At 40.1% G+C, this 25,528-nt stretch overlaps 1 protein-coding gene across 1 annotated transcript; it reads left to right on the forward strand.

The window, feature by feature from the left end:
* Nucleotides 1-1,411: 1,411 nt before the first annotated feature.
* On the forward strand, nucleotides 1,412-24,381 carry tie1 (tyrosine kinase with immunoglobulin-like and EGF-like domains 1). Its single transcript, XM_085376031.1, has 24 exons — nucleotides 1,412-1,689; nucleotides 2,614-2,910; nucleotides 3,071-3,178; nucleotides 3,275-3,430; nucleotides 4,017-4,148; nucleotides 5,899-6,039; nucleotides 6,172-6,300; nucleotides 6,762-6,907; nucleotides 9,527-9,671; nucleotides 9,753-9,917; nucleotides 10,462-10,602; nucleotides 13,373-13,675; nucleotides 14,092-14,382; nucleotides 14,696-14,892; nucleotides 14,975-15,121; nucleotides 15,208-15,271; nucleotides 15,429-15,539; nucleotides 17,841-18,031; nucleotides 18,280-18,393; nucleotides 19,106-19,176; nucleotides 20,191-20,231; nucleotides 22,975-23,071; nucleotides 23,174-23,273; nucleotides 23,457-24,381. Exons 1-24 carry the CDS (start codon nucleotides 1,626-1,628, stop codon nucleotides 23,526-23,528), a joined length of 3,423 nt encoding a protein of 1,140 aa, XP_085232157.1. The 5' UTR covers nucleotides 1,412-1,625; the 3' UTR covers nucleotides 23,529-24,381.
* Nucleotides 24,382-25,528: the final 1,147 nt, after the last annotated feature.

Below are 25,528 nucleotides of genomic sequence, written 5' to 3' on the forward strand. Positions count from 1 at the left end.
AAGCTGTGTCTGCAATACGGAACTTTTTTATGTCCTTGAACGTCTTCCTTTCTGCACGCCTTCCTCAGTTGTTTCTCTCAACTGCAGTGACATAGTTTGCAAGACTCTGCAAAATAAATATGTGAAGAGTAAACGAATGAAAAAAGGCTCACAAGGGTGTGCACAACTAGTTTAAGGGTACACTTTGTCGCACATTGCTCTACTGTAAACTTTACTGTTTGTCTTCCACAGCAGTAAGAGCCTGTTCACGTGACATTTCACTATCACTGCTCTTCCTTATTCTGAAGCACATGCAGGGGAAATAAGAAGTTCTGATTTCTGTGCAAAACAGGACCATGCCTCCCACAGCCAAGTGTGAACTTCACGGCCTTTTGTTTGCCACAAGGCCCAAATGGAATCACTGTAATGTGTAGCCAAAATAGTTTGAACCTGTGTGTAACCATTTCAACTTTTGATTCCCCCCAACTTGAATCAACACCACATCTCTTTATTCTGGATAGTATTTTGACCATTGGATATCGTTTTATTTATCCATTAAGTATCAACACTTTACAAAGCTTATAAAATTGCAGCCTTTGTTTTGTTTTTTTGGGTAATACAATAGAATGTTCCTTGCAGTCTAAAACAGCCTGTGTGTGCTCCCGAAATTGAAAACAGGAAATCTCAAACAATAAGAAGTTGTGTCAGGTTGTCTGAAGTTGCAAGGGAAAAAAAACACTACACAAGTCCGACAGTTTTTGTGGAGAGAATTAGAAAAGGCGTGTTCAGTTTTTTTCCAAATGGACATAGCAAAGTGAGAGCACTTTTAAAAAGTTGGGATCTGAATAGACACAACAAGCATATTGTTCATCATTTCCTGAGGCTGAATGATTGTGAAGGAAAGAGACTGACTGGCCATAAAAGCTGCAGGGATTGTGCGCTACTCATTGAAGTGAAAGAACAAAGCTGTTGCATTTGGCAAAACGTGATTTTGGCTGCCGAAGTATTTGGTATCTGCGCAAGGGCAGCAATTAGGTACAATGTCCGCATTGGAAGATGTTTGGGAAGTGCAGGGTATAGAAGTCAATATATTTTAATAAAATGCATTCATAACTCCTCAAACAGTGTATATTTTAAAATGCTAAATAGCTGATATTTCATGTTTTTGTTGTTGTTGATGAAACCTAAAAAAGTTTCATCCTAAATCCATCGTGCACAGAACAGCTGTTCTACTTCTAAAACATGATGTTCAGTGTATGCAAAAGCAATTAGACGAGTGCTTAACGTTCAGCATTGTATTGGAACAAAAAGTGACAAAGTTTGAAGTCATATATACACTAATCGTGGATCGGGGAGTTCTGGAGCGCCAGCAGTCCTCCGCTGTCTGGTGACGCTCTTCCTTCCTTTCCCACCCAGAGAAAGCTGAGCTTCACCAAAAGTTACACTCTCTGCTTAGAGTGACAGTAGAGTGAACTCCTAAAACCAGCTGGTTACCGACGAGATTTTACAAACTGAACGGGAGAATTGGAGGCTTCGACGAGTTATGCGTAAAAAAGCGCACCGTCGTGACGCAGCGTCACCGTTTTGGATGCAGAGCTCACCCTGAAAAGAATCACACGCCGGCAGTTGATTTCCAGCTTTCCCCAATGAGGATTACAAATACCAAGATGATTCTGTGGGTGTTTGCGTTGTGCTTCTTTACTTTATCAGGTAAGAGTGAAACTATTTCAAAACCTGTCTGAGTAGCGAGTAGCTTACAGATGGAGCAACATTTTCGAGAAATCTTATATTAACGGTGTGTGTGTGTGGGGGGGGGGAATGAAAGAACTAACGTCCAAGTTGTACAGAGATAACGCAACCTTCATCCACTTATAGTTTTTAAGCTTTTTTTTTTTTTCGATTGCCTGAGAGCGATTGTCAGCACAGCGCGTAGATCTATGTACCCTCAGGGAATAAGGAGCTCATCCATGTTTCCTTCCATTGTTCTGTGGATTTGAGGCTCACATACCAGGGAGAAGGAATGCTGGGCAAACTCATGTTATTGGATTTGGCACTTTTGTTAATGAATCACTTCAAGAGGCGTTTATGTTTGAACCCAAACCCCAATCGGTATTTTCGTTAATCTTCGTTGATCTTCCCCATTTTAACGCAATATGAAAACAAGGCGTTATTAACAGAAAAAAAGAGTTACAATTTTTCCCTTAGATTCAATATTTATTCCATGTGTCTGATAGACGAGTTTTATGAAATTTATGAAACTAACTTGACACAATCATCTTTAATTTAATGCAGAACTTCAAATCTGACACTTGATCAAAACTGGAATGAAACAGTAGTTCCACACTGCTAACGACTGAGAACTTTAACAGCTCCAAGATGACAATGGAGTAATTTAGTAATGTGTACATTTCTAGGGAAAAGCAATACAAATTGAAAAAAATATGTAAAGATGTAGTGTATGTATTTTCTGTCACTGTGTGAATCACTTAACAGCTGATTAAAAATTATGGGTCTCCCCCCTGAAAAGACAACTCTCCATCTCTCTGAATAATTAAATAAGGTTTGTTACACATGATTAAAAAAAACTCACACTGCTGCCTTACATCAGAGAATGACTAATGCTCTGTTTTACAGATGCTGTGATCGACCTGACCATGTTCTCTGCAGCCATGATCAGAACACCCGAGAACTTCTCCATCTCTTGTATCAATGGAGAGCGCAACTCTGCCCAGGCTAAGTTGGACATTAAGAAGGACAACAAAATCCTCATGTTCTCCAGTGTCCCACAATATAAAATGCACAAGTCCGGAAATAAAATGGTTGTGGCCAGAGACTTTAGTCGCCTAGAAAACATTGGCATCTTCTACTGTGAATCTTCTCAGGACTTTCCCCCAGTTGAAAAGATCACAATGATTAACAACCTTGACAACGGTGTGTTTGCACTTCAAAAAACAAGACTTTCTTCAGAGAGATTTATTTTATTGCTTAAATCCATTATGCATGAAATACATGTTTAAATGCAACTACTTTCAAGGGTGTGCCATTAAAAAAACAAAACAAACAATAACAGATTCTTTGTTCCTTACAACAGATTTCGTTCCAAATTCCCTCACACTACTTGCTAATGTAGGTGAGACAGTTCACCTCACTATGCACTTGCTCAACCCCCAAAGGAGAGATGTGACCTGGAAGTACAACGGTGAGTCAACGTATGCAACTCGGTACAGAGGAAGGACATTTTTGTGCAAACGCAGGCTCAAACAATGACATTAATGTTGTCGCTTGTTTCTTGCAGGAAACTACTATTATATGACACACTGGATTGACATGTTCAATGAAACTGTTGAGCTAACGGTGGAGAATGTAAAGCTTGACAATCAAGGTATCTACAGTGCCAGCTACGTTGGAGACACCCCTCTCAACGGTGCCTGGATGAGGCTCATTGTCAGAGGTTTGTTGGGTCTCACACACACAAACACACACAATCAATCGGTGTCAGATTAAATCAAGGGTTTTGTAGCATTTTTTGGCTCAGATGTGCAGCTGAACTCACAAAGAATTACACAAGACATGCTAAGGTTGACTCAGTGCACGTTCTGCTTGACTGATTGAGATGCACAAGATTCCCCAGCTCAAAATCTTTCTATTTATATGGAAGCTTGTGGAAAGTTACTGTTAAATACTAGCCTACCCTAAACTGTGAATTCACTATAGGCTACATCTGCACATCTTATTTGGCAAGGCATGTGCAGCACATATGTTTGTGTCATTTCCTTTATCTCAGTACCCCAAAGAAAAATTACAGCATTAACACTATCCCCACCCTCCACCTGCAGCCGGCTTTTTCTTTTTTGTCTCCACCAGATGCACATTTTACTGTCATTTAGCATGCATTCTGTACTATGTATCCTTTTTTTTCATTTAAATAGGTCACATGTGCTTAAAAAACACACAAAAGGCAAAATACATATAAATGCTATCGAAGCTGTTTGAAGTCTCTGTGCTGTTCTAAGTAAAGAATATGTGTTTCTTTGCAGGGTGCCCCAGTCAGAAGTGGGGTCCTAACTGTATCAGAGATTGTCAAGAGTGTCTTAATGGTGGCGTGTGTCATGAAGTGAACGGAGACTGTATCTGCCCTCCAGGATTTATGGGAACACACTGTGAGACAGGTTTGTACTCTACTCAGGCAAACATCTGCATCTGCAGTATTGTATAGGAGAACTTTCTGTTTGTGAATGAGATCAATAAAAAGGGAGATAGAGGAGGATAATACAAAAAGGGTGTGCAAGGTGAAAAAGCAGTGTTAATAAGTCACATGAATTATGTTGACTCACTTACACATTTGGTATAAATATGCACAATCAGAGTCAAAGCCTCGCAGTCTGACTCCTTAACATAAACACTACCAAAAAGAGACAGACAGACTGTGGAGCCTAAGGTTGAAAAATGAATCAGCAAAAACACTGGCAACCGCGTTAGGCTGATCGAGTGAGGCCGAGGCAGTAATATAGCCTTGCGCAGAAACGCTGTTGTTCTGAGTAAATTATTCCTTGTAGGATCAAAGCGATGTTACTTTGACTTCTTAGAGAAAAGATGCAAGCTTTTGAGTCGAAATTTCTTGTACGTAGTCTTAGATTTATTACCTGAGTTGAAAGTTAAGCAGCCATTAGAGTGATGGATGTTTTAATGGTGTTTGTATCACTAATCAGCCTCTGTGCAAATGACACTGGTTAACAAAAGATTGTGTATTCTGGAAAGCACCTTGGGTCACGTACTCTCAAATGCACAAATAGCCATAGACTCCATTACTGTCATTATCTGTATGCGGTAGCTATTTTGTGCTACATGTTTTTCTGTATGCACTTTATTGTTAGGGTTATTATATTTAAAAGCACATCTAGCAAGAGGCACATCAGTTTGCTGAAACTATGTAGCATTAGTTCATACTACTTATGCATGAATGAAGTAGATTAGCTTTTAACTAAGCATCTGATTTCATACATCAACCAATCAGAAAAAAAGAACTCACTAAATGTTATATTGTAAACACACACTAAAATGAGTTCACTCATTAACCACTGGTAGAAAACTAGTAGATCATCAAAATATAAACATATAAATCTTTTTTTTACATTTGGAAGGAAAAGGTTGAGCAGAAGGGTTGAGTACGTGAGTTGCGTCCATGAAAAATCCTCTTCCTCATGCTGTGGGATGTCATCCCATTCTTCAACCAGTATTATCTCCAAGTCCCGGTGTGGCTCTGCTCGTCACTCTGGCACTAACAGCACACCCAAGCTGATCTCTCAGCTGTTCAATTGAGGTCAGGAGTGCAGGCGGGTAGCTCCATCCTCTCAACTCACAAGTTCTAGAGTCTCTTATAAAGCCCACTCTGAACGGGTGAGCGCTGTCATCTTGAAGGACAGAGTTTGGTCTGTCCTTCAAGATGGGATGGTCTTCTCTGGCATTGGCAGAGAGGAGTTTTTACATGGGAGCAGCTCACATACTCAACTCTGCTGCTCAACTCATAAATGCATTTCCTCATAAACGTGGCTCCATTTAAGGTCAAATGAACAGGCTTTTCAACATAATTGAACAAACATAAATTTCCTAACTTGTTCATGATCATTTTTCATTTCTATTTGGTGAAGTTCACCCAGCATTGTCTTGTGTGTTGAGCTCCGTTATAGTTATAGATAGAAAACTACACATGAGGTACACTGAATTTAAATCTGTCACTAGAGATACCTGAAGACAGCATATTCTACAAATTCTGAAGTTCTTGGCAGTACAGTAAAACATTTAATGCAACTGTGAAACCAAGAAAAAAAGAGTTTCAGAGTTTTAAGGCATGATACCGCAAAACATGAGGAATTTAAACAAACAGATTTGTAATTTTTTTCTTTCTCTGATGACTTGCAGCCTGCAGAGAAGGAATGTTTGGTCAAAACTGCCAGGAGACATGTGGTTCCAAGTTGAACTGCAAGGGGCTTCGATTCTGCCTACCAGACCCCTATGGTTGTTCCTGCGCCAGTGGCTGGTTTGGGAGCCACTGTGAGAATGGTATGATACATAATTTAAATAAGATCATGTGTTTTCTTTTTTTTTTATGACATTTTCTTTTAATGGAGTTTCAATAATGACCTTATCGAGTCTCACACTATGAAGTTTTGTTTTCTTCTATTCTGTTGTCAGCCTGCCATAATGGCATGTATGGGCCAGACTGCAAGTTTAGCTGCAAATGCCAGAACGGAGGCGTCTGCAGCCGTTTCAGTGGATGCCAGTGTCCCAGAGGGTGGAGAGGACAGCACTGTGATAGGTCTGGTAGGTATCTTAACAGCTACAGTGATATGCACGTTTTTTTTTCTCACTATTTCAATATTATTTGCATTCTTCTTGAAATATTGTATATAGACCAGCTATGCAACTTAATAAAACTGTTGCACACACCACACACAAACCATAATGAATGATCTAACTGAACAAGTTACTCTTGAATGTGCAACCTTTTTTAATGCCAAGGGTCACACAGCCTTTGTATTGGCACCTGAATTTGTCAAAAGTGTATTTTTCCTATTTCATCACACACAAAAAGTACAACCACTAGGGGATGTGATTTCAAAATTTGACCAACGGGTGTACTTATATAAATGTTTTTACAAGCAGAGTTGCTGCTGTTATGATCTCTTTCTTTACCGTGCTCATTAGTGAAGCATACTTTTTTGTCTTTTTTTGCTGTTCCTTTCTTTTCGTTTCCTGTCCCGTCTCTCTCTCTACATCTTTAGACTGGGCTCCTCAGATTTTGGACTTGGATAGGCATTTGGAGTTGAATCTCAACTCCAAAGCCATGATCCTTTGCTCAGCCACAGGGAACCCCCTGCCCAGTCACAACAGCATTGAGTTGCGAAAGTTGGACAGCACAGTACTTAAGGTAGGAAGACCAGCAGTTGCCAGCAGCACTCCGGCAAGGAAACCTCACAGTAAGCCTGAATACAAGAGTGTTAGTTCAGGCTGAATATCTTGGCAGACCTCCGTGTCGGCCCATATCAGCTAATGGTTCACCTGATATCCTTCTACACATTCATCTAAGTTACTATATGATATTTGCCAAGTTCTTGCTTGAGCTGCTTAATGGCTCAGTCACATTAGGGTAAAAGCAGTACAGCAACCTCTGTTGACCAGGAAAATGATGTGTTTGCTTGGTGATTACAGTGATTTTTTTTTTCCATTCAGCAGCTGATTACAAGTAGTTGCAGCAACTAAATAGTCATCCAGTTGGAGGAACCATGCCTCCAAACTATCATGGTTTGAATCAGAGTGACTGCAATCACTGTTGGACAGACTGTTGAACATTTGCAAATAACTGCTGCCTAATTAGTAAACACAGACTGCATGCCAAGACTTTGCAAACCATTTTTTTTGCCTGCAATAGGAGACAACTAGTTGCTAAATGGTTATATTGTGGCTATATTCCTAAATAAACTGTTCGCAGTTAAATCACTACAGCAACTACGTCACTGTTAGTGGATTCTGATTGGACGAAATGTAAGCAGTTAATGAGAATTTCTGTTTAATATTAATTTCTTCATAAGTGGATGGCAGCAGATTTGCAATAGATGGTAACGTATTTGGGTTTTTTTTTTTTTGCTAATTTGTCACAGTTATTTACTGTATAAAGAGCAACCCAAACCCATTTAGTCCCAAAGACTGACTGCAGACCGACTCTGTCTTATCGTGTCATTTTATCACCCCAAATCCACTTTGAAGATAGCAACTGACTGCGGGTGGTCACAGACCTCGATGCAAGGCTTGTGTTGTGGTTAACAACTTTCCTGTAGTGTGACTGTAGCATTAGCTTTCCCACATTTTTTGCACATCTGCAAGCTGCTTTGTAGCCCACCGCAACCTAGGCATCGCCATCTGATGTTACTAATGCCTGCTCTATTCTGGAAAAAGGCATTGAAGTCCCTCAAAAAGTGCCATTCTCCCAAATATGGACTGTGCAAGTGGAAATAATCAGTTCTGATTATACTGAATAAGGAAAGATTTATTCATTTAGGACCAAAATTAACTAAAAATGTAGGCCTGGTTAGCCAGGCTAAGATTAATTAGGGCCGGATAGCTTCAGTGATAGAAAGTGACATAGCTGGCCAGCTATATATTAATTGTATTAGTTTCTTTTTTAACTTGTAGTTCTAAATTGTAAGATTATTGTGATATTGAAATATAAAAATAAAATTATATTATTTTTTTCATCGCTCAAAATAAGCGTCGCACTTGCGGAAGCCGGTATGCTCGCCCAAACGCCGTGCATTTATAGAGACTTTCAACCCCAGATAGGCCAATTATGGATCTTCGGAGCCACCTTATGTCAGCAGCTATTCTCAACCGTGAATTATGTTAAAAACAAACACCGCTCACGCCTCACAGATGACAGCTTACAGTCCTGCGTAAAGATGAAAGTGACTTCGTACAGCCCCGGTCGATTTCCAGACGCTGTGCGCAGAGGTTCAGGAGCAGAAGTCCCATTGTAAACCTATCACGGCAGACCCGACGATGTTTCCATGAACACGCTTTTCAGCATCTCTTTATTGACCACTTTTCACACACGGTTGCTGTACGCATACAGCCGGCTGTAGCTTTTCAGACACATACCAACAACAGACGTTGTTGCACAGGCAGCGAGGCGTGATTGCGGGTGCCACTCAGGTGCGTCCGCCTCCCCTGGAGCGGCTCTGCAGACCACGCCCCGCCACACACATTAACCAGGTAAAATACATATTCAGGCAGAATTTTAGTTCAGCTGGGTGTCTTTCCTTTTGTTATATTTCTTTAAGAGTTCAAAATGTGTTAAATACATAAATAAAATGTAATTTTCTCTGTAGCGCTTCATGGATTTCTTAAGCAACACAACTTTGTTCACACAAAGCATAAAGCTGAAAAACAATATATATAGTGTTATCTGCATTTTAGATGTCAAAAAATATTTGCGGTTCCCAGTGTTTTCTTTTGCGTGGAAACCGGGTCCAAATGGCTCTTTGGGTGTTAAAGGTTGCTGCCCCCTGTTCTAGTGTAATCGAGCAAAAAAATTTATGAAGAGTCTTCAAACAAGTCCAACTGTTTCTTTAAATTTGTAAAGTCTCTCTCTAAAAAGTAAAGAAAGTGTAAAATAGAACGAATGAAAGAACTTTTATTTGGGGTTTAAACTTTGTTTTTATGTCAAGCCCGATGAATGCAAGCTCGAGTCATGTTCTGAGGAAGTCAGCAGCACAATGGCCCAACCAGATAAGGCTGTATCACTCCACAGTGCAGCAGTCACCATGTTTTGCCTTTAAGTGATATGTTCAGTTTCTGTGTTATTGTTTCTCCGCTGTTTCCTTGATAATAGACACACACTGTTTAAAAAAAAAGAAAAGGAAAATTTGACCACCAGAATTTTCTCAAAGTGTTGGAAAAAGTCAAAATGATCCCAGCAGTTGGATCTAAAAAAAAATAATAATAATATTGCAGCATATTTCATTGCCTCCCTGTGTTACACATGTATTTGCAGGCCTCTCGTACTGTCATGGACTCAAACAGGAGCACTGCTGAATTTGATATCCCTAACCTGAGCGCTGAACAAGAAGGCTTGTGGGAGTGCAGGGTGTCCACCGATGGAGGCCAGGACTCGCGTGAATTCACCCTCACTGTTAAAGGTGAGTGATTTACGACATTTTAAAGTTCTGTACAGACAGGTGAATTTCAAAATAATAAAAAAAGATCCTGCTTCTTTTCAGTGCCCCCGATGCCCATTACTGCTCCCAAATTGCTGGAAAAGAGAAGCAAGCAGCTGCTGGTGATGCCAGTGTACACCTCTGTGGGAGATGGCCCCATCATCTCAATCAGAGTCCTCTATAAGCCTGTGGAGAATAAAAATGAAGACTTGTGGTCCTCCATCATAGGTATACGGGAAAAACATATTCATGTAGTCATGCAGTCAGTCTTTATCAGAAAGAAGAGCAATCACAGATAATTATTTTTTTTACTTTTTCTTTTATTGCATTGCAGCAACAAAAACAAAGATTGCGTAAATCTCCGTTATTTCAACACACTCTCAGTTCAGCCAAAGATATAATGTATTAGCTAAAGCAAGAAGCATGATTAGGACAACAGATTGCACAAATTTAAAATAAAAACTGTTCTCAATGGAAAATCTAAAAAAGTTAAAAAATAACAAATTGTATTTGTTAAAAAAAACACCCCAATCGGGTCTATAAACAAAAGAGATCTTCTCAGAGACTGGACATCGTGTTCCGTTAAGTTTGAGTTCACATCTGTTTTTCCCCCACCTAAAGACAACAAATGTTAAACATATGTGTTGAAGTGTATGTGTGTAATGTTATTTAAAACACTTCAGACACTCTGTGTTTCTGCTTAATAATCCTACTCTAAAAATGAATGAAAACTTTGGCTCACCAGCCTATCCTAAGTCAATTTTCCTTTCAGTTTATAGTGACAAAGAGCCTATCACACTTATGAACCTGGAGCCCTCAACACGCTACTACGTCCGTGTCCAGCTGAGTCGTCCTGGGGAAGGAGGAGAGGGGGACCCGGGGCCGCAAGCCATAATGGAGACCGACTGTCCTGGTGAGACCTGCAGATAAATTTTACAGACCACACAAACTTTGGACATGTGTATATTTATCTGGGAAAAAATATCAATTTTCCTGACCACAGAACTTAAGCGAGCTCAATTATTTTAAGTCTGGTTAGTGTAATAGTGAAGTGTTTTTCCCATGCCTGACTCAAGTTTAGAGCAAATATAGAAAAATGCAAGTGGAATGATTTATGGGTGTTTCTTTTAAAAACAACAACAACAACAACAACAAAAAACGGAATACCATAGAAGGTATTAAAAAGTGTAATTTTTTTATCGGCCTATTAGAAGTCATGACCCCGTTTAAAGCAGTAACAACCTGTATTCAAGAAGCAATAGCAGGTTTATTCCTAAGTGAAGGCTGGGCAGAGGGAGAGAGCATATTAGAAAGAGCAAGTGCAGAAAAAAGAACATGAAAAAGTGTTTTGAAGTGCAGTTAATCGTAGTTCTACTAAGCTTGAGTCTCTTACAATGTCTGAGGTCCGCGTGTGAAATGGATCTAAAATGATCTGTTGATGATAGTTTATGCCTGTCTCTTGCACAAACATAAACTATTGACATTAGTGTAAATTTTGGAAAAGCAACACTAAATAGATTCTCCTGGCTGGACTGAGGACGTTCCATTAATGTTTAAGTCAAAAACTGGAATGGAAAATGAAATAAATAAAACTGTGCATCAACAAATACTGGATTTATCTTAGCCATTTGTCCATTTTATTTTGAAATGTACTGCCATAAAGGGACTTGAAGTCTACCTTTGGGGAAAATATAGCATTCTGAGCTGGTTAATCACAGACAAAAGGACAGAGTAACGAGGTCCATATAACTGAGGGGCGGAAAGCAGACAAACACAGCGCTATTTAAAGCTAGCGCTGTTGTAAACTAACTGCTGCTCACCCCATTTCTGTGAAAACTCAAATTAACATCAAGAAAATCATCCATCAATTAGGATACATGGGTAACACTAAAATATGATCTGCAACTTAATTCAGCTTAATTCCCTTGTGATGGAATGGAATTTAAATTATTTTATTTGAAATTATAATGTAATTATGTTACTTACAAAGCAGGTGCACTAGAATTAGGGGGTTCAAATTCATTTGTAGTGAAAAAATCCAACACAAGACAATATATCCCCGTCTAACTTGTAAGTATGGAGGTAAAGGGCACGGGCCATATTATGGAGGGGGTTAATCTTGCCTTTTTACATCTTTATTTAATATTCATTATATTGGTTGCATGATAGATGTTTTATTATTCAATATTCCCTTTGAATTTACAAATATGATTGTGCATAAACTGTTCTCCTTTTTTAACTTTTCACTGTTGAAACATACATATACATATACACACATACACACACACACACACACACACACACACACACACACACACACACACACACACACACAGCTTTGTTCTGCATGGCACAGATAGATTCTGCATGGCCTACCACTCGGGTAGGTAGCCGTTTTGGTTCAGGGTGCCTCTCACTCTGTACAACTCACCGACCCTGGACCATCACACTGTGGAACCCTCCTTTTGCCTACTTGATAGCACACCAAGATCCTGCGTGATGAACCGAAAATTTTAAATTTCATCCTTCCATCTATCTATTTGCTTCCGCATATCCTTTTCAGGGTTACGGGGGGCCTGGACCCTATCCCAGCTGTCTTAGGGTGAAGGGCAGGGTACACCCTGAACAGGTTGCCAATCTGTCGCAGGGCTAACACATAGACAGAGACAACCAATCGCACTCACATTCACTCCCACATTCACACCTATGGGCAATTTAGTGTTTCTAATTAACCTAACCCCACTAACTGCATGTCTTTGGACTGTGGGAGGAAGCTGGAGTACCCGGAGAGAACCCACGCATACATGGGGAGAACATGCAAACTCTCTGCTGTGAGGCAACAGTGCTAGCCACCATGCTGCCCAAATTTTGATTCATTAGTCCATAATACCTTCTTCCAGTCTTCAATAGTCCAATGGCGGTGCTTCATGGCCCAGACAAGCCTCTTTGTCTTATTCTCACGTCTTAGCAATGGTTTGCTCCTCGTCCTGTCAAACCTGCAGCCTGAAGTCTTCTCTTCACAGTGAAACTGAGACTTGCTTACTACGACCAATATGAAGCTGTGTTTGAAGCTGTTGTCCTGTGAGCTGTCTATCACACAAACTTTTAACTCTCAGAAACTTGTCCTCTGATTCAGTTGTGGCTTTGGGTCTGCCACACCTCTTCCTGTCAGAGTTTCTGCGGAATTAGTAGCACCAGCTTTCAGTGCTTAATCCACCATCATTGCTGCAGAACAGTTTTAAATTGGTAGCCCATTTTGTGCTCCCTGAAAAAGGCCTTACAGTATAATTCTGAAATGTACATTATTTTTCAGTTTTGAGTAGCCCTACCTTTTTTAAAAAAAAAAAAAAAACCTCTGGCATATTCATTGGACTTGAATGACTTGAATTGCAATAAATAAGTGGAAAAATTGGGGTGCTCCTAAACCAGTAGTGTGTATATAATATATTTATAAATTGAACAATAGAACATCCATCCCAACTTATTACCTCCTTATTCTTGTGCACCTCACTCTAAGTATTTGTTGGTAAATATAATATAATCACAATTTAATTTCAAACACAATACATTTGAAGTCCATTTAATTACAGTGAAATGTTTCATATTATATATAAAGTGTTACCAAAAAGTGTACCAATAGATCGTAGTCCCCACAGCTCATCTTGTGTTCTCTGTTGCTGCAGAGCCCACAATTCAACCTGAGATTGACAGCAGCTCGGTGGAAGGCCGCAATGTTACTGTACGTTGGCGATTACCCGGCAGCAAAGCCATTAATGCTGGCAGAGCCACTGGCTTTTTAGTGCAGCTCTTCGGGCCGCCACGTTACAGTGAGAAACTTCAGGAGGTTGACACCCTGCTCAATGTGCTCTCCACCAAGTTCCACAACCTGGAGTATCAACAAGACTACACTGTGGTGGTGCGCCTCATCAACTGTGGCAGCCAGGGCCCGCCCTCCAAACGCTACCATTTCCACATCAACAGCCAGGGTAACTAAAACCTGCTGGTTAGAGAAAAAAAAGCTGCAAAGAAGTTTTAAAATGTAAAGCAGTTCATCATTCACTTCTCGCAGCTTGTGGCACAACATTAAGTGTATTGCAATATATTGCGCCCTATAGGTTTTAGCCTTGGTTTAAACACTCAGCTGTATTTGGAGCTCGCCTTTTACTTAGCAACTCTCTCTCTGCCCAGAAGTTGTGTGTAAATTGAAGGGGGGGAAATAGCAGCTGATAGATGTAAAGCCATAATCTATGCATATGATTCTTTTAAATCCTTAATAGTCAAACGTTCCTCAAGTAACCAGTCTTGAAGTGTCTGGATTAGATTACCTGCTTGATTTCAGAATGTGTGGTAAGAAAGATTATTTTTGATTGATTGTAACAGCTCTAATGTTTCTGTATCTAAGGTCCATCATCCCCACTCAACGTCAAGGCCGTGCCTCTGTCCATGTCAGCCATTCAGGTGAAGTGGCAGCCCCCTGACGACCCAAATGGAGGTATCATTAAATATATCATAGAGTACCAGCCAGTCGGCCAGGTGAGCCCCCACCCTTGGGTGGACACAGACGATGGGAACAAGACCACCAAAGATGTGACGGCACTCAATGGCAGCACAGTCTACCAATTCAGAGTGAGGGCTTTCTCTAAAGTGCCAGGAGAGTGGAGCAACTATGTTCAGGCAAAGACACAGGGGGATGGTAAGCAGGAAGCTCCTCATAATGATCAAGTCACATAGAAGGTAAAATATAGACGGCAACATGCAAAAGGTTCCAAATGAGACTGTGTTATATTCTTAAGTTTGATATTTTTGATAAATTTTAAGTCTCAAATATGGGACCTCATAATCTTATGTCCAACCTCTTCACTACTGTATTTGGTTGGCTCCTCCAGTTGACCAGACCACCCACACATGGATTCCATGTTTCCAAAATTCCATATTTATCTCCCCCGTATTTAAATCTTCTTTCTCTCCTCTTCTTTTTTTTCACTCTGTCTTTTTCCCAATGCTAGAAAAAGCTTCTCCAACCTTTACCCCTACCACCCTGGATGTGATTGGCCAGCCCACTGACAGTTATCAGCTGTTAATTGCGGTGGTGGGTTCAGTGACTGTCACCTGTGTGACTATACTGTTGGCACTGTTGGCTCTTTTCTTCATCAGGAAGACGCTGCTGAACCGTCGCCGCACGTTTACCTACCAATCTGGATCGGTGAGCATTCATTCTATTCTGGTTGACTTTGCAGCCACTGAGAGAAATTATTTTGCTGACTATACACTGTTTATATCTCCAGGGGGAGGAAACTATTCTGCAGTTTAACTCAGGAACTCTGACCCTGACACGAAGGCCAAAGCCCACGCCAGAGCCCCTCACCTATCCAATCCTTGAGTGGGAGAACATAAAGTTTGAAGATGTCATTGGAGAGGGAAACTTTGGCCAGGTGTTTAGACTTTCTGAACGTTGCAGTGTTCCCTGTGGTTGCCATTCTCTTCGCAACACTTGAGCTAACTGTGGTTTCAATAACAGGTTATCAAAGCCATGATCAAGAAGGACGGCAACAAAATGAGCGCAGCCATCAAGATGCTGAAAGGTATCTGAGCCACACATTTATCATTAAACTGATACAGATATAGTCGTTAGACATAACATTAAGACACCGTACGGCATTCTGATGTGTAATTTTCATTTCAAATACTGCTTTGCTTGCACTTTGCTTAACAATGCCCATCATGTTGTTCTTCCTGCAGAGTTTGCCTCAGAAAATGACCACAGAGACTTTGCAGGAGAGCTGGAGGTCCTGTGTAAACTAGGCCAGCATCCCAATATCATCAACTTAATAGGAGCCTGTGAAAATAGAGGTGAGTGAGCAACATCTAGTGGCTGTAATGAGCATTGACGCACTATTGGCTGTTCGGGAACAGTAATTCACAGGTGAAACAAACTGCTGTTTCAGTGTCACAAGTATACGACTGCCTTACAGTTTAGTGACCAGGTTGTATAAACTGTATACTACAGAAATCTATACATCAACAATCTGATGTTTCCCTAAACAAATCCAGCTGAAACCCAACAACCATACAATATGACTTTCCTCAGCAGATGATGTTTGGTCACTTCTCGTGGAAGCAGATACACCATTTAGTTTGGTTGTTGGTGTGATTTCATCTGTAGAATATATACCAAACTGCGTGATAGATAGATTGGTATGTGTCAGAAAACACACCTAGAATCGCTCTAAAGATTCAAATAGCCTAAAGAAGGTTTTCTTTAGAGAAATAGGTAAACAATATGGTGCTAATATACAGCATCTTTATATCTTTATCAAGATTTAAATGTAATCTTATACAAAAGCCTGTGTTCAACAAACTGTACCCTCAGCAGATTCCTTATTCAGCTCATTCCTTCTTAATATGCAGCGCTGTACTTGAACAGTTTAAATTCTTCTTACTTGAGATGCAAACAGATACGCCCGTCCCATCTGACTCTCTGTCATCTGCACCTGGAAAACCCCAGAATGTGTCCAAACGAAATAATCTTCGCCTGCCAGAAGCATTTGCGCTATCACATGTGTTTGATTTGTCCGCGCGCCTAACAACCAAACAGCTGTGGCATGCATTAATGTATTTGTATAAGGTTTCCTTCATGATCCCTACCTCGAAGTATCAGTTTACGCCAGTGTCTTCTAAATTGAATCATTTAATTACTTCTGTTTGATCAAAGACTGGAAGCACATGAGAAGCACCTCTGTGCACCTCTTGTTACAAACAAGTCGACCTTGAAAAAATAAACGCTCGCTTCGAAGTAGCGCTTAGCTCTGCAGACCTTATCTCTTCTTTGTTTACACCCTTGATAAATAATCATGAACATGCATGTGCACACAGATGCAGCACACATACTTGAAAAGATTTAAAGAAAACCTCGAGTGTTTTCTTCATTTAATTTCATGGAAAGAGCAACAGAGGAAGGAGGGGGTGAGCACGAGGGAAAAGAGGTCAGGAGGGAGGAATGTTTCAAGAAAGTGGGGAGAGAGGAGAGCGAGCAAGTAAAAATTTTAACATCAAAGAAGATTTCGACGAATGGTCATCAAGAAAAAGTGCTAATTGGCAGGAAGTATTGCTACCGTCTGTGTAACTGCACTTCCTTTGAAAGGAAAGCTGTAAAGAAAAGTCGCTGGCTAGAAGAGGAAACACAAACTTGACTTTTTGTCAGTTTTGCATTTAATGTCTTTAAGGGAGAGATTATGGTGTCGTTTTCAGCTCTCACCCTATCTCGTCTTACTGAGATCTGGAACAAATTTGCTCTCCTCCTGTACTAGAAAAACAAGGTGTGTCCGGAAGGAATTCACCGCTGAGCTACTGAACACAAGAGGAGGGAATAAATTCAGATGATATTTGATATACTCTTAAAAGTAGAAGATAACGATTGAACGAAAAGGTCACGCCTCTCCACAGAGCTTTCATAGCAGTCTCTCTCTCTCTATTCCAGCTATGTGCTAATACTAACATGACCTCACATTCTTACTGAGCTTGGTTATTCTTCAGGTGATGGGGGTTTTGGAGCAGATGACCTGTCACCGTTCCATATTGAGAAACTCTTCTTTTGCAAGAAACATGGCATGTGCTTGATTAACAGACGCTTTTGTAACTCACAAGTAAAATAATTGTATTATGTTCCAGTTCTTTGACCACTCTGCCCATAAACCCGTTATTCTTTCCTTTCACATATGGTACTTCGTAATTGTGTTGGCACTGTCCCTGGTCCTAGTGAAATCAACATGAAACTCTTCCAACAACTACAAATGCCTGTAGGAACTCTGGCTCTGGCTGGAAGCTGTAATCTATTAGCAAAGCTTCAGCCATCTGGTTGAGTTCTGTGAGGATTTTACAAAAGGTCTGGTGTACATCTGCTGTGTCAAAGACCAAAGAGTTGAAGGTCAAGCCCAGTACAAGCTGTAGCTGGGTCTCTTTCCAGGCAAATCCAAGCGAGTCAGCCAAGGTCAAAGTCATAGTATGTTGTAAAAATAATACAATTTCATTAAAATGGTCTGTCTGAGCCAATAGCAGTTTGCACAGATGGAAGGTAATATGTTTATTAGCAGGTGGCATGGCCTTTTCTTATTGACAGAGATATCAGTCCATCTGTCTCTCTGTCTGCTCCAGGTTATCTGTACATAGCCATAGAATACGCCCCCTATGGTAACCTCCTTGACTTCCTGAGGAAGAGTCGGGTGTTGGAGACGGACCCTGCCTTTGCCAAAGAGCACGGTACTGCTTCCACCCTCACCTCCCAGCAGCTGCTGCAGTTTGCTGTGGATGTTGCGAATGGGATGCATTACCTCAGTGACAAACAGGTAGGAGGAGGAAGGATGAGCAACCTTAGCTGCTGTTTTGTGCCTGTTGGTGATGGTGCTTTTTTATTTCTGAACAAATGATCTTAGATCTGATTAAAGTCTCAGTTTTGCATGAAGTTGTGACCTAAAACTAGATTTTTTTTTTCAGATTTGTTTACAGGTTCATTTTTAATTTTGCTTAAAATTGTTGTATCTGTATCTTTGTCATGACACCGCTTCCCTCCCCTCCTCTGCTCTCTTGGTCCTAGTTCATCCACAGGGATTTGGCAGCGAGGAATGTTCTTGTTGGGGACAATCTTGTGGCTAAGATAGCAGATTTCGGTCTGTCCCGTGGTGAGGAAGTCTATGTTAAGAAGACAATGGTGAGTGGTGGGGGTTATGTTTTGGTTTAGCCTTGCAGAAAGCACCGGTTGCTTGAGACTAAAACAAAGCAGTGTTAGATGTTGCCCCCCCCCCCTTTTTTTTCCCTTTTATTAGAGTGGATTGCATGTGTTGTTCTCACCTTTCACATGCTGAAAACGGCAGAAGACAAAGGAGCTGTACAGCAAAACATTTATCAGCAGGCTGCTGCAGTCTGTGACTGCATAAAGCCATATCTTTAGGCTGTCAGCGTATCTGTAGATCTGCATTAACTCACATATGGTTAGCTAAAAAGATTATATCAAGCTGATCAAATGAAACAGTCCAAGGGGATAAGAGGTTGTTATTTATTTATTTTTTATAATTTCAGCTGTTTTTGTTGTTTTTAATGGTATAATACTGTTCAGACAGTCACTAATTTTCACAATAATAGAGCGCCTGCAGAGGGCAGTCATGTTTAGGTTTGTAAACTCCAGAACGTGCAGTGTTTGTAGAGCAGATTACCATCTTACTGTAATGGGCAATAGACTTAATAATGTAATGTGGCACCACTTTATAATACAGTTTAAACCCTATTTTTCTTATTATCATTTCATGCATTCATCTTTTTTATTTAATACTCAAACATAAATGATGTCAGAACAAGATTAAAACATGCCATAACACACCAGAGCTGCAAGATTTGACATGAATCTGTTGTTGCTTCACTTTCAGGGGAGACTGCCGGTACGCTGGATGGCCATTGAGTCCCTGAACTACAGTGTTTATACAACAAAGAGTGATGTGTAAGTTTTTTACATTTTTTTTACTAATATGCTGGGATATATTATTCCTCAGAAATGAGAACTATTGGTAAAGTGGTTCACAAACACTTCCTGAAAAACATGGTTTCCGTATTACAATACATAGGTCTTTATAATCATAATTCCTCCCTCTATTTCTTATTTAATATCTTCAGAAACCTTATTTGCTACTACTCCTAGTAAAGTTTTGATTAGACATGCCACAAAGTGCCTCACCACAGAAAACAACAAATCATCCGTCTGTCACTGGTGGAGTGATAATAGTGTGCTGCACAACTGATAAGCACAATCAGGAAGCCCTGGGTACAACTTAGCAGGCAGACAGACACGTTGGCATGTCAACTGGAACCTATTTATACACAGCAGAGAGTGCAGCATGGCCAACGGAAAAGTGTGAATGCTGCTCAGAGGGCCAGAGAGTTGTAAACATTTGTAAGAGACACAATGTGAGACGTCGCGAAACGTGCTGCGGGGAAGAAATCGAACAAAACAAACGGACAGGCTGACGGCACGAACAACACTTGTCTGCTCATATGATCTACCACACTGTTCTGTGACAAATGAAAGCCGTGGTATTTCTCTGAAGAGAAATTTGCTAATCAGATAGCAGGGAAGAGGTTGTTTTTCTGACGCTCGGTTCCCCTTAAGTTTCTGCGTTCATTTTACAAACAATCTTCATTTTAACAATTAAAGAATCAAATATCCTCCTGTTATTCTGTTTGATGTTTGTGGTTGTGTTAAATACTTCCATTTTGAGTAAGAGGTATCTATATTGCTTGTAAAAGCATGATAATCAGAATCTTTCAGAATCTTTTGTCATCTACAATCTGTATATTTTTGCAGCTAGCTGCTTTGCAAGGCACCAGATATAATCAACAAAGATATGATCGACAAAAAGAAACATGAAAATGCTTCCAAGAGCCAGTATTTAAATTGTTTAAGCTTTGTTACAGTTTTACTAAGCTTTGTGTCTTATCTTTGTATCTTCTCTAACAGATGGTCTTTTGGAGTTCTTCTCTGGGAAATTGTAAGCTTAGGTAAGCATACAGCCTCATATAGTGCAGAAACTACACCATTTACTTCTATATTTTTAATACAGATGTCAGAGCCACATTGTGACAGGCTAACAAAAGTTGAATCCCCATAAACTGTTTGTAATGAAGCATCTGCTCTTTCTAGGGTCTATGGGAAAGAAAAAAATAAATGATCTGAATTAAAACCAAATGAAAAACAGGATGACTTACATTTGCATACATGTGTAAACACATATGTGCATGTAAATACACGTGACGACCAACCACACAGTCAACAATAAAGTTTGCAGTCATAATCAATTGTATTTATACTATAATGTTTATGCTTCCCCTTCCCCTTATAGACCTGCGTCCAGTGGCAGTCCTAGCCTGTTTGGCGCCCTGGGCGAACACTCCCTCTGCCCCCCCCCCCCACACACACACACACAAAACATATTAAGGATTGTACATTAACATAAAACTGTTGTACACACACACACACACATATGAAGAGAGAGAGGGAGAGTATGCATAGTATGCAAACGGCCACCAAACAGCCATCATAATTCGTCATACAATGAGAACTGGACAAATCAACAATTGACAATGACTAATTAATAGTAAAATCTGTAACATAATGTATTGTTTGGAGTTTAGTCTGTTACTGTTGCTATTTTTTACCATTTCTTCTTGGAGCAACTGTAACCCACAAAATTTCCTTAGGGATTAGTAAAGTATTCTGATTGAATCTGATTGATTCTGATGCCCTTACTCCCAACAAATGGGCGACAGAAAACCAATCGGTGCCTATGCCATTCCCAATATGCGCTGGCTGACGTCGGGGCAGCATGAGTACGAGCATTTATTTTTTATTTTTTTTGCCGATGCCCGGGATGCTGCCCCAGGCAACCGCCCGTGTCGCCCGTATCTAAAACCGCTACTGCCTGCGTCAATGTTATGACTCAGAATTCTTTAGAACTTTCATAATGTGTTTTCATATTCAGGGATTGTCAAAGCTGAGGACCTCTGTCTTCAGGTGATGTTATTTAAGTCACATGTGCAGTTTTACAGCAGCCATTTTTTCAAGAAAACATTTTACGACCTCAATTGCAAAAACGTCGGGACATTGTGTAAAATCTAAATAAAAGCAGAAGGCAGTCATTTTAAATTTTATTTCATCTTTTATTCACAGTAGAATATAGAACAAATATCAACATTTTTAAGCTGTAGCATTTTACTATTTTATTAAATATTAGAACTTGAGTTGAACTACAAAGACATGACTGGAGGAATATTTTATAACTAATTAGTTTAATTAGCAACATGACTGTAACATGACTGGGTGTAAAAAGAAGACCTTACACAGACAGAGTTTCTTAGAAGTAAAGATGTAAAAATCTGTGTCTACAAATTGTTGAACAATTTCAGAATAATGCACTCAGTGTAAAATTGCAAAGACTTTGAACCATGTATAATCTACAGCAGCAGTCCCAACCTTTTTTGCGCCACGGACCGGGTTATGTCTGACAATATTTTCACACACCAGCCTCTAAGGCAGGGGTGTCAAACTCAAATACACAGTGGGCCAAAATTCAAAACTGGAACAAAGTCGCGGGCTGACGTTAATATTTATTGAAAAAAAAAAAATCTTCCTCTAGATATAAGAATGAATCTTTTCTTATGGACTCAAACAAGTTTTGCTGAAAAACTGAATATGGAACAAGCAAAGCTTAATACTAAACAATATATATATTAGCTGTATAATACCAGTAGGCCAGCTCTGATAATAATTTGGTATGGCTTCGCGGGCCAAATATAATTAGGCTGCGGGCCAAATTTGGCCCGCGGGCCAGAGTTTGACACCTATGCTCTAAGGTGTCGCGGATAAATACAACAATATAAAACCAGTACTGGTAACAAAAGAAGACGATTTATTTATAACACACGGGAAAAAACCCAGGGAAACCGAGTTAATGATAAAAACGATAAAAACCAATAAAACCCCTGAAAACCATAAATTTCACACCTGAGCCACAACTTTCGCAGCGCGGTACCAAACGACTCACGGGCCGGTACTGGTCCGTGGCCTGGAGGTTGGGGACCGCTGATTTACAGTACATAATAGAGTACATCGACAAAAGCTTCAGGAAATCTGGAGAAATCTCTGTGTACAGTGGACAAGGTCAAAACTCAATGCTGGATGCCTGTGATCTTCAAACATTTTGAAAGGTGTCATTAATTAAAGATGTATACAGGTTTTAGATCAACATATGCTTCATCCAGACAGCATCTTTTTAAAGGTAGACCTTATATATTTCAGCAAGCTAAGCCTAAGCCGCATACTGCAGCTATTACAACAGCACAGAGTTTGGGTGCTGAACTGAGCTGCCGTCAGTCCAGACCTTTAAACAATTCAAAATATTTGGTGCACCGTGACAAGAAAAAAAATGACCAAGAAGACCCAGGACTGTTGAGCAGCTAGAATCATATGTCAGACTAGAATGGGACAACATCCCTCTCCCAAAAGCCAGTAAGCTGCTCTACTCAGTGCACAGACTCTTGTTTAATTAAAGAAGCGGAGATGCTACACAGTGATACATAAATATATCCCTGAAACATTTTTGAAATGTGGTGTTGCCATCAAATTCAAAATGAGACAATATTAAATAAAATACGGGTCTGTGAGAGTGTTTTTAATTGACATTTTACACATCGTCCCACGTTGTCCTATTCAAGTTCTATGACGTTCTGTGTGTATGTGCTTCAGGTGGCACACCGTACTGTGGGATGACATGTGCTGAGCTTTATGAAAAACTGCCACAAGGCTACAGAATGGAGAAGCCCAAAAACTGTGATGATGAGGTGTAAGTAGTCTGTATCTTATAGCTAGTGATTATCAAATTACACAGCCCATTATGGCACTGGGTTTTATCCATATTTATCACTGTGTTAATGTTTGTCTCCAGTTATGAGCTAATGAGGCAGTGCTGGAGAGATCGGCCCTATGAGAGACCCCCCTTCTCCCAAATCTCTTTGCAGCTCAACAGGATGCAGGAGGCCAGGAAGGTAAGGCTTCATTTGCATTATGTTGGTAGAAAGGGAAGAATAGAGAAAAACATCCTGTTGTTATTATTTGGGCATAAAAAACAGAACTAGAAATGTGGGCTAAAACAGGGTTTTTGTTGTTGTTGTAGTAAGACACTTCACTTGCATTCACTTTCTTAATCATGAGGTTTAATCTGTTTTCAGGCTTATGTGAACATGGCTCTCTTTGAGAACTTCACCTATGCTGGGATTGATGCCACAGCCGAGGAGGCCTGACTACCAGCCCCCCCAGACCCTCGCAGGCCACAAAGCTCCAAGAGAAAATCACAAGGGAGGCTGCCACGTTACTGCCACCCCCCACCAACTAGGCGTCAAGACAGGAGGACTAGGCGCTCTACTTCAACCACCCAGCTATAGATGGAGGACTGTGAAAGGACACTGTCTGGAAGTACTACAGGTGTAAGGAGAAGAGGCGTACTGCTGGGTCCTTGATGGATAGATGTGTCTGCTACTAACCTTGTGGGAACTATGAACCCCTGTCACAAAAAAAGGAAAGAAGACACAAAGTCTTAGAGAAACATATACAGCATTCCATCTTTTCCTTTTCCAGCAGTTATAATGATGGAAGTTTTTCTCTGAGCACTGATATGGAGCTATGTGACTTGCTGAAACACCACAGGGTCTGTGGGGTGTCCGTGCTGGACTTTTCCCCTCCATTTCTCAAAATGGAGAACATCTTTTCACAGAGAGAAAATAAAAGAAAAAGACAGTGCTGTCAAATAAGACACGACAAGTTCTCAACGCCGCTCAAGTGTCAAGACAATCAATTGTGATGGAAAGATGTCCAATGTAGCACTTAAAAGTAGCTTTACGCTGTCATCTTTGTGCTTTTACTATTTGCCTATCACTGCCATATGGATGTAACTGTATATACTTGCCTCATTTTTAATAGATCAAACTCTCCTATTATAGGAATATAATCAGAGTTATAGACTGATTTAAAAACTATGATGGATTTCATGTGTTGCATGCAAATTTCCATCGCAAGAGAAATTATTTGGAAGCCTACAAGTAATACAGAGAAGTAACCTTTGTAGTTTTTTTTAACATTATAAAAATGTAACACCGACGATAATCCACTCTGTGAGTATGTACAGTATCTGTTCATTAACTGGTTTCCTTAATAAAGGTTTTATGTGGTGACTGGATTCATCGCCACAAGTAGTTTAATTCCTTTTGTCGTAGTTCAATTTTGTGCAACTGATCTTTTTTTTCAACTTCAGAAAGAGGTGATTATTTTGGTGTGCTGGCCCTTTTAATAGTTAAGATGATGGGAAGAGGCCAGGCTACTGGGGACCAAAGTGAACTCAGGAACACTGGCTGCCTGCACTGAGCTGATCTGTCACTGGGTTTCCTTTACACACCAACCACAAGCACAGAACTGTCAAACATCGTAAAAGCCTGCCAGCTTCCTGACTATGGCACATGTGTAACAAGGGAACAGCAGTGGCCCTAGATTTATTTTTATACCATATTACTCAAAAATCTGACCTTTGAACTTAGGTTGTCTACAGCTACTTCTGTTATCCAATAGTTTGCCTGTGTTGAAAAAAAATTACATATTTACTTGTTAACCAGCTGCAGGTTTCACCTTAAACTGGGTTTTTATAAAAAGGTAACTGAAAAAGAAAGCACGGCAACAGACTTTTTAAAAACATGGGACCTCCCCTGACTTGCTGACAGGCGTATTTTAGATATCTGGTCCATCTAAGCAGTTGTCAATAGAAACAAGCAAAGCTAAGCAGCACAGTTGGCTGTATTAAAGTTATTATTTTTCAATTCAATTCAATTGAATTCAAATCACAACAACAGTCACTTCAAGGCGCTTTATATTCTAAGGTAGACCCTACAATAATACATACAGAGAAAAAACCCAACAATCATATGACTTCCTATGAGCAAGGACTTTGGCGACAGTGGGAACAAAAAACTCCCTTTTAACAGGAAGAACCCTCTTACCAGTTGAAATCCAGGATTTAATCTTTAATGGGCAGATATTTTATCATTCTGGGTTGGCTTCTGTTCTGCTACATGATTATGAAGAGAAAAAGCCACGTTTTTATGCCCAGTTTTGGTGGAGAGGAGTGTGGTGTGAGTGCTAATGTTAGCTTAAAACATTTATAGCTACCCAGCCATTTTTTGTACAGTATAAATTAGTCTTCTTTGTTGATTCTTTCCTGTGTCACCAGTGTGCTTGTTAATATTTTGTGATTATG

The sequence above is a fragment of the Diplotaxodon limnothrissa genome, linkage group LG17 (genome assembly GCF_057381915.1).
Source record: "Diplotaxodon limnothrissa isolate DT_005_m linkage group LG17, D_limnothrissa_male_GT1.1, whole genome shotgun sequence".
In the NCBI taxonomy this organism is placed as follows: domain Eukaryota; kingdom Metazoa; phylum Chordata; class Actinopteri; order Cichliformes; family Cichlidae; genus Diplotaxodon; species Diplotaxodon limnothrissa.